The 9,936-nt window shown below is 41.1% G+C and overlaps 1 protein-coding gene across 1 annotated transcript in view; it reads right to left on the reverse strand.

Moving 5' to 3' along the window:
* PCCA (propionyl CoA carboxylase, alpha polypeptide) overlaps window positions 1–4,892 on the reverse strand; it is a gene marked incomplete at its 5' end in the record, with an annotated part of 138,240 nt that extends 133,348 nt beyond the window's left edge. The window contains 3 exons of the mRNA XM_008944768.1: window positions 1,460–1,528; window positions 1,617–1,664; window positions 4,815–4,892. Coding sequence (XP_008943016.1) covers window positions 1,460–1,528; window positions 1,617–1,664; window positions 4,815–4,892 — 195 coding nt within the window. The remainder of the gene's footprint in view (window positions 1–1,459; window positions 1,529–1,616; window positions 1,665–4,814) is intronic.
* Window positions 4,893–9,936: the final 5,044 nt, after the last annotated feature.

Genomic DNA, 9,936 nt, shown 5'->3' on the forward strand with positions numbered 1-9,936 from the left:
ACTTCAGCTTTACTAGAGGGATCATTGATCATCCAGAGTAACTTGTATTCTTACCCACTTAACCCTTGGCTTCCAAAAAAATTAGAATTTATGATGTTGTCTGACACCCATCCATTAAGGATTCATTTCACAGTCAACTGAGCATCCACAAGTGTCTACACACTCCCTGGCAGTTATCTGGTGGTTACAGCTACCAGATAAAGAAGAGGAAGAAGTTCATCACTATGAGGGTGGTGAGACACTGGAACAGGTTGCCCAGGGATGTTGTAGCTGTCCCAGCACTGGATGTGTTGTTCAAGACTAGGCTGGATATGGCCCAGAGCAACCTGGTCCAATGGGAGGTGTCCCTGCCCATGGCATGGGGGTTGGAACTAGATGATCTTGAAGTTCTCTTCAAACTCAAACCATTTACGTAGGAATAGAACTACAAAAAGGACTGACAAAAACACTATCAATGTCCAAAATTCCCAACAATTCACACCTTTGACTTAACTCTGAAAACACCTGAATTCTAACTACTGCCACAGAGTCCATCAACCATGCTTCAGTTTCTCCATGTTGAGCAATCCACCACCTGTATTCACAAGTCCTGTCCTGAATAAAAGACTTTCCTGATGGTTAGTCTGAGGAACCTCTTCTATTAAACCATAACGCAGGGTTTTAACTCCCTTCCAGATCTCAACAAACTACCCTGGGACATGAGGGCACCCCCATTCCTTTCCCCTCTAGCAGTTCTTGCAGGCAAGAAACAGGATGATGTCCTCTTGTTAATGTGGATATGCAAGTATGACTACACTATATCCCAAAGGAAATTGTCTTCTTATTCTTACTACAAGTGACTTAAAATATTTTAAAAATAAAGCCAGGAAAAAACTACAAAATCTGAAATGGGAGAGCAGCTAGACAAGCACCTTCCTTACCTAGACAGCCATTTTACCCCCTCCCTACACAGAGCTGAATATTCAAGGCTCCTTGATGTCCTCAAATGCAACAGCACCAGCAGCATGTTCAGCACACATAGTAAGACAGGTCATTCCTCTGATAAGTGGGAAGCAATGAGTTGGATTTACCAGGCAAAGGAACAATTTATAGCAAGTTCTACACCACCTCCTATGATCCACTTTGCATTGCCTTTTGTCATGTACATTAGCAAAACAAAATTTAGGGTTTGCTTTCACTCCTGCACTTGGTGCATCTATTAACCAGGTGTTACTGTCTAGCTTAATGCAGGGCAACACCAAATTAATATTTACACAAGCAAAACAAAGAAGCATGCTAAATACTTGTCCAAACCTCCCCCACTCCCCTTGGCCCCATTTCAACCACATGAAGGAAAAGGTATGAAGATAGTTCAGACTCAAACTGCTCATCACAGTAATCAACAAGCCTGCATAGGAGTTGCAAGCCTTGTTGAGTTACTAAGAATCCCATCTACCATTTGAATTCAAGTAGTACTTACAGCATTGGCATCAACATCACTGTGTATGGCAACTGTTTTAATTCCCATCTTCTTACATGTTTTGATGACCTACAATACAAGAAGTGACAATTATCAATATTTAAAATGCCAATAGCTTAAAAATTAACTACAAGAAGTTAAAATATTACATACTTACTCTGCATGCAATCTCTCCTCTGTTGGCAATAAGGAGTTTTTCAAAAGTCTGAAGGGAAAAAGAATTATAAGAATCTTGAGACACAAGATTTTGTCCCTCCAGAAACATGCATTTTCTCCTCCACTTCCACTAGCAACCTGGTTTATCCATAAGGTTGTAACTCTGAGATCTACTTTTAAAAGGGTTCTGCCAATTTAAGAATGATGATTAGCATAAACAGTAAGCTGTACTATGTCTACCTAGTATGTACACAAGGTCAGAAGAAAACAGTGTTGACTGTCCACACCAGCACTCCCCGGATCTCCTTACCACACACTGTGGAGAAAATAGAACTCTACAGAGGCTCTAGGAGTCACTCAAGTGCAAGGAAGAGACATGCTGGCAGGTACAGCAGTCAGTACCTCTAACCAGCACAGATGCCCTGGAATACAATGTTCATTCATCACAGAAAATCTCTAAAAGACATTCCAATCATAAGGATGAGAGGTTCCTCTCTGCCCAGTGCATGGAGGTTAAAGACCAACACTTCCACCCTGCACAAGCTGAGTTGTACCAGCCTTGCCTCTCCCTGTAGCTGAGCCTCAGGCCAGGAACTGGGCAAAATCCTGCATGGCCTTCATGACACTGTTACACAGTCAATAATGACTTTTATTATTGACATTATTATTGTTGACAAAGTGCAGCAGAACAGCAAGTCAAACGTAGCACACCCCTGAAATTCATTGCCACCTTTCACTCTGGATTGTACTTAGTGCTGTAAGCATGCCTTCAATAATCCTGTCATGGCTGTAAGAAGGGGATACACTGTCAGAAGTCAGGAAGCCTTACACCCCAGACAAACTACCCATTAAGAAAAAGCAGGGGAGGAAGAGAGTGGCTTAGCATAAAAATCTCTTTTTGCTGTCCCTGGCCTTGCTGCTGAACACACAGGTACACTGATACCACCTGCCTGGCTGTAAATACAAAATCCTAAAAGGGTCAGTCCTGCTCTACACACTTACCCCCACCACCTTCCATGCACCAGACGTAGCAGGGATGCAGCTGCAGGATGCATCAGTTCAACACTGTAATTGAACAGTCCTACTCTGCCTCCCATGCTCCAAATCAAAAGCCAGGACAGAGAACCAGCAGAACTCTCCCCTTGAGGGGCAGCCTGCAGTCATACCAGATTAGATTTAGCAAACTACACCCACAGATACTTGATGCTTTTCTCCCTTCCCTACTCCAAACAGCCACTTTCACAGGGACTGGGAGCAGAGAAAGGATTGCCACTGCAGCTCTGAAGCTGTTTGTTACCCCAAAGTCACTAGTTAAACATGTCTTTCCCTCCCAAATTAAGGGGACAGGAAGGAACACTACAAAACCCCAAAAGGAACTGCTACTGACAGGCTAAGGTACATATTGTTTTCTCCCCTGCTCCACACCAGTATACACAAGGTGCCCTTGATCAAATTTACTTCTTCAAAGTCAGGGCTGAGCTGGCATCACATGACCATTTAAAAACACTACCATGTGATAACAAACAAATTCAGTGATAAAACCCTTCAGGTAAGAGTTGTGGCAGCAAGCTTATATGGTCAATTCATCCAGATCAGCCAAGGAATGCACACCACTGCCTAACACACCAGTACAGCTACACCCCTCCCAAAGGACTCATCTTAAACATCCGTAAGCAAGCTTAGTTATCAGACAAATACTGAACACCACAGGGACTAGCAACTTGTTCAGAGAGCTTTTTTAGCTAGGGACCTGGTCTAAAACAGTGAAAAGAACCTGCAAGTATTCCAACCTGCTCACACAACCTGTTCCTGAATTTAAATTTCAGCATTCTAGGTACCCGAAGATTTTTAGGCATCCAGACTTGATGGGAGATTTAAAAAAGCTCCAAAATACTTGGCATTGAAAAGTTTAATGACTCAAATACTTCATCACCTTAGTTCTTGATATATAAGAGTTGTTTCAGTAATCAAGCAAGGTCACAGTGCAAGACAAGCCTCTTAGTATAAAAATGTTAAGAATATTGGACATTCATATTAGTTTTCTATTTCTGCAATAAAGACACTAACGGGAAGAGACCAGACTCTTGCTCTTCCTGCTAATGACAGGTTTCAAGTCCAGCATAAAAAAAAAAAATTTACATGCTGCTTTGAAGAAACACAGCATTTCTTTATGTAATTTCCACTAATTAGCTTCAAACGGTCTCCTATGAAAATCTTGTCATTAAGCAGACAATGGAAGGGGCAGTGAATGGAAAAAGCAGAAAAGAGTTCAAACTACTTGTGGTGGCAGCCACGGGTTGGAATGACAGAGCTCCTAGCTAATAGAATCCCAATTACACTGTCTAAACTTAACTATGCCTTTAGAAAAGGAAGGGGACCTTGATTAAGCAAGGACCTTAGCAATTTAAGTTTCTCCAGAAGACTTTGCACCACAGTTGTAGGTGCATACTGGGTTTCCCAGTTTTCTCATACTGTATCACTCCTAGTTAATTGCTTCTCAACTGATACATAAGAGCAAGCCTACCAGTCCTGAACTGTGAGCATTCCTGGCCTTCAACACCAGCAGACCTGCAGCCATGTTCTGCCAACTGTGTTACTTTAGAGGCCGTGCCAGAACAATCTTCCACAAGAAGTTTTTCTTGGCACATAACTATAAATTGAGATTGCTACCACACAAGCCCCAGGATGAGGATTTACTATTCTCTGCATGCCTTAAAGGCTCACCTTTTTTTCCAAGTTCTAAAGCTCTCATCCCTGTGTCCAGGTCATCTAACAATCATGCTGTCACTGTTGCATGCTTTTGTTTCTGTGAGAAGCCTTTGGCTACTGTATCTTCCAGATGTTTTAACAGGCTTACACCTCCCACACCATGCAAATAATTAATAGCTATTTCACAATTATAACATGTTGAGGCCAGTGTGTCACTTTCCCAAGCTCATAATCCCTCATCCAACCTTATAAGATATGCACTGGTAGCACCCAATCTTGACAAGTATACTGCAGAAGTAATTTCCTTTTTTTTTTTTTTTTTTTGTTTTAACAAGGAAGAAAAACATGGTATTAAGCCAGTGCCTGTACACGGGTTACACCAGGAGAACTGCCATTGTCAGTGGCAGCAGAGGGGAGAGGGTATCTTTAAAAGGCAAATGTCAGTGGCACCGTAAAATGTTAAAGAAAAAACATGCACCATACTACTTACCTTTTCATTTGGATCATACAAAGATGAATACAGTTTATGTGAAGTTATAAGGCACCATCTTGAACACAGTGTTTCACACTACAGAAGAAAGAGGGAGTTAGATTTTTCTTGCTACAGCACTGAAGATAAAAACAGTTGGCATACTGACCTCAAAGAAACTCTTCCATATCCTTCTATTCCCCCATCAACCAGATGAAAGGTTTTAAAGATCTGCCCTCCCTCAAACACACACCCAACAAACAGTAAACAAAACCAATTCAGAAGCTCTAGATATGAAGTCATTAGCTTAGGTATAAATTATTTTTAAGAACTCTCCACTATGCCATCTTCTTTCCTTCTTGTTCCAGGAAGGAACACCTACCAAGAAGCTCTCAGAAGAGCACGCATGCAAGTGCCTGTGCACACTGGGCATGGGGAGAAGCCTTCACTGCTCGGGACCCACTGGGAATACAGCAGCTAACAGGCTGGGCAAGTAAGAAGAGAAGCAGCAGAACACATTTCAGATGCTAGTTCAGCTCCCAGTCCTTCCTACCACAACATCTGATAGCAGTCTGAGCAAGAGACCTTTTTCTCCTTTTCTGAGGCTCTGAACCAACTTCTACAATGACAGTTCCTCTAGTGGAACAATTCTGCATGAAGTATCAGGAGAAAGCAGCATACATCTGCTGTCTCTAAGAGACCACAACAGATAATACAACAGATTTGCAAGCGTATCAAGAAGGAGATTCAGACAGGGACTTTTCAGCCAAGTCCATTCACAACACAACAGCAACTACAGTTAACCATAAACAAAAGTAATCAGATAAATGATCCCACACCAAAGTTCTGTCAATACATATAGTTCTGGGAGAATTATGCTTGCTCACCCAGCTGGAATCAAAAATACCATAAAAAGCCTTAATAATGAATATTGTCTAGTAGAAAGAACAAACCAGCAGCAACTGTGAACCGCTAGAACAGATAACCTGTCAATTCTGTCCAAAATAATTGTTTTGAGAAGCTGCAGAAATATGATTAGTAGGAAGTAAAGACTCTCCTGTGAGAAGATTGGGAAAAGAAAAAAGATTGACTACACTAGAAAGGAGACCAAAATATAAATATATATATGCTCATATAGAGAAGTTGAAGAATTTGGCTTCCTCTTCCACAACACAAGTGAACACAGAATTTTATCACTTTTTCCATTACTGTAAGTCCATACTGGCTCTCAAGTGCCAGTGGCTGGCAATAACTGCAATGAGAACACTGCCTACACAGCCCCCCAGCCCAACCTAAAGATACTTTTCATGTTGCATCATAAAGCAGAAACGAGCCAGGACTGAGTAGGGCATCACATTTATAATGCAGCTGACATTATAATGTTATAAAGGCAAACAAGATATTTCAGTACAAACCCTTTAATACAGAACTAAAGAAAGCCTTGGAGCACTACCTCATGCCAGCTCAGACCAAGCTCCATGAGCAGAAAGCTGCTACAGCTTCACAAACCATTTAGATGCCAGTCACTAGTGGCAGACCTATCATACACTGGCCCAGGGGGTCCAGATTACTCTGATACAACTCAGATATTCTTAATTACGCTGGAACTAAAAAGCCAGTGGAAAGCAATTGTTCCACCCTGTTTCACATGCTGGGTTCTCTCCCATTCCACTTTTGGTGTTTTGGTTTTGTTCGTTGTTGGTCTTGGTTGGTTTGTTTTTTTAACTTGACCCTCCAAAAATAAATCCAGAGCAACCTGGAATGCAAATCAATCGATGTGCTTGAATCAAAACCACCAAAGGGCTGGGATTTTTTCTTGCAGGGGTGTATTATCCTTCACCTGAGGATGTGACACATCAAGCTGTTTCAGGCATTCAAGAGGGAAGACACAGAGAAAGACAGAATTCTGCCAGCTTCCATGACACCCACCAGCTGGTCATTATCCCAGGTTTACAGAGGGACTGTTACACCCTCTGTGGCCACACTGCAATCTAGATCCTGTCGGGGGGGAAGAGCAAGGAGAGCTACAGCAGAAGCAGCAGAGGACATTCTTCTGCTTCAGAGTACATGCATTTAAGCAGGTTGAGTCCCTCTCCTTTCAACCACTGACAGAAGTGCTTGTGGGACCACAAATAGCCTGAAGCAGGTTATACAGGAAAAAAAATTCCACGAAGTTAATATTCATTGAAGAAAGTGCTTTTTAAGGGTCAGTGGGGCTAATCTAAATACTTGCAGTTAGCTGGGGAGGAGGAGGTCAAGGGAGGAAAAGCTTCAGAACTTTCTTGTAAACACCTTTTATACAGGCTAGCTTTGAAAGCTTATGAGAAGCCAGACAACCTAAGCCACAGATGGAGACTGGAAGGAAAGGATATGATGGGAAAAATTAGTTAGCATTAAGTTTCAGAACCTTAGCCATGTGCTGTCCTGAAAAAAAGCCCTGTTCAAACTTTTTACACAGAAAGAATAAAGTTACTGAGCAGTTAAACTGGAAAAGTACTAAAACGTATTCAGCTGTTTTTACACTACAGAATTACATAAATTTCACATAAAAACCTTGTAATAGCCTAAGCTAATTATACACCTACTTTTAAAAAAACGTAACTACCTCCTCACACACATTAATCACTTAAGAGAACCAGGTTCAACCCTGAATTGAATACATGTGGGGTAATTTCCTAAAATAAATCAAACCTATTGCTCAACTCATATGTGAAATTCCAACTCTAATTCAGTTTTGGAAAGAAGTTGTTGTTGGGCTTTGTATGTATCTATACCAATACAAGCTAAGGTTTATGAGCTTGCTTAATTCTAGAATCTGCTTCAAGAAAAGTCTCTTTAGAGATCTTCTCCTTGCCGCTGTGAACAACTGAATAAGGACTTTAAAATAAACAGACATTTTGTAAATATACAGCTAGAGCCAAAAAGGAACACCACTAAATTGTCATCTCCAAATCAACAGCTACTCAGGTGTCACCTACCTCTAGGCTCCCAAGGCTCTTGCTATAAGCAGGCTCATTAAAAGCTACCTCAAAACCTCCAAAGCTTGAACTCTCAAACCAACAACCCAGCCAAGCCAAACTAACTCTCAAGCTACAGTCTTAACTGGCTGCCTCCCCAAAACCACATATACTCTATGTACTAAATAAAAGTTACTTCAGAAGGGAGGCCAGGGAGCCCAGCTTGACCTAGCAACTTTTTGTATATCTTGCAAAACTCTGAGAGTGCAGAGGAGTTACTGAGTATGACCTATTTTTGTCATGACTTGTTACTGCAATTTGGTAGAGCTTTTGAGTCTTGAAAGCCCCAAAATACACACTGTTCATTTATGAGTTCAACTTCTGAGTATGGCTTGAAGTTTCCCACCTACACAGAATGCTCAAAAAAAAAAAGACATAAAAAATTAACACAACTAATTTTTCAGATTTTGATTACATAGCAACTGTTCCCAAATCTTTATTACAACTCAATTGACATCCTAATCCTTTGTTTCTAGACTTCTACTGATAGAGTATGTATATAGGAAGCAGACACTTTCAAGAGTCTGCAAGGTTTTTAATCCCTAACACTGAAAATGTAGCTTTATTAGTACAAGACTGTACAAATCTCATAAATAGGAAAGCAACCATAACACTTCTAGGTTGTTTATTTCTTTAATGAAGCACTTTCCCTTTATTGATACTCTCAGAGTGCTGCTGAACAGCCAAGCACTTGTGAGCAAATCCTCCTAAGTCAACTGCAAAGATACAGCACAAGGTTCCGTAGGCATGCTGCACTATACACAGCAGCTCTCTCACTCTCACCAGGTCTGAGAGTCACCTGTAATTCTAACAGAAAATCTCTTCTCTCCTAGTTGCCAACACAGCACACAAACAAGGAAACACCCATTCACCTAAGGCTATTTTTTAAAAACTAAATCATTCCTACACCCAAGTGCCTTCTCTGTGCCAAGCCCAAAACTCTGCCTAGCTGTAATGAGCCAGACTGTGGAACACATCTAGCTGAGAAGAGACTCACAAGGAGTGGGAAAAACATGTTCTCAGCCAGGTTCCAGCCCAGTTTATCTACCTAGATATTCAAACAGCAGTGCTGGCAAAAGTTGGACAGACAGGAGCTCAAAAGGGATGGCCTGAGATCAAGACCTAGCAGATGCATAAAGCTGGACCAGTTTCTCACGGCAGCAGCCTAAACAGCTCCAGTAAGGCTAGCACCTGTGACACAGGTCACAATACTGGAACAACCATGCAAGAACTACCAACGTAAGTTTAGCACAGACAATCACAAGAAAATTAAAACACAGATAATTTCAGAACAAGACTGGCATTTTTTACTCAATGTAAACTTTAATGAGCTCTTAACTTGTAGGTTTTTTTAGGAAACAGCACACAGAATGCTTTAAACAGCTACTCCTGGGAGCAAGGAGAAAACTAGAAATCTCTACATGTGGTACGGTTTAAGAGTGCTTGTCTACTTAAATCTGTATTTTACATACTAGAAACAATCACTCAACTCCAGAAGTTTAGGGTTATATTAATCTCACTAGACTGGTGATCATTTTAACTCCCCTCCCTAACAGGAATTCTTCCTACTTTAAGCAATCATATCTATTTTGCACCACTTCTCCCATATACAAAACTAGTTGTACTGTCATTCAACTGTCACACAACACCATGTGCTAATGCTGTTTGATCTTACCCTAAATAATCTCCTCTTAATGCAATCAGTAGAAGCAGTAGAGAAGAAAACATAGCAACTGCCTCAGTGAAGTTCTCTATGGTCAAAGAGATGAGACTTCAAAGAAGTTTAAAGCTTTCACCAAAAACATCAATATAGCTCTGCAATAAGTTTATTGCATTTTTCACAAAAAGGAAGAATAGTTTGAGGTAGTTTTTTTGTAAAGCACAGTAAAGCTTTAAGTGACAGATGAAAGATTCCTAAATATTTGGGGTAAAGGGAGGGCGAGACAACGCAGCTTCACAAAAAAGTAGCCTTTTCCTACGAGATTTTACTGCTACTAAAAATGGCACAAAGCTACACTCTGCTTCTGAGTTTTCACAAGCTCCTGCCTAACAGAAGCCGAGAGCAGAAAAAAACGGGGCGCAGCACACAACCCCCTCCAGAAGCGGAAAATGAAGTTAAAGAAAAG

The sequence above is a fragment of the Merops nubicus genome, unplaced genomic scaffold (genome assembly GCF_000691845.1).
Source record: "Merops nubicus isolate BGI_N331 unplaced genomic scaffold, ASM69184v1 scaffold14047, whole genome shotgun sequence".
In the NCBI taxonomy this organism is placed as follows: Eukaryota; Metazoa; Chordata; class Aves; order Coraciiformes; family Meropidae; genus Merops; species Merops nubicus.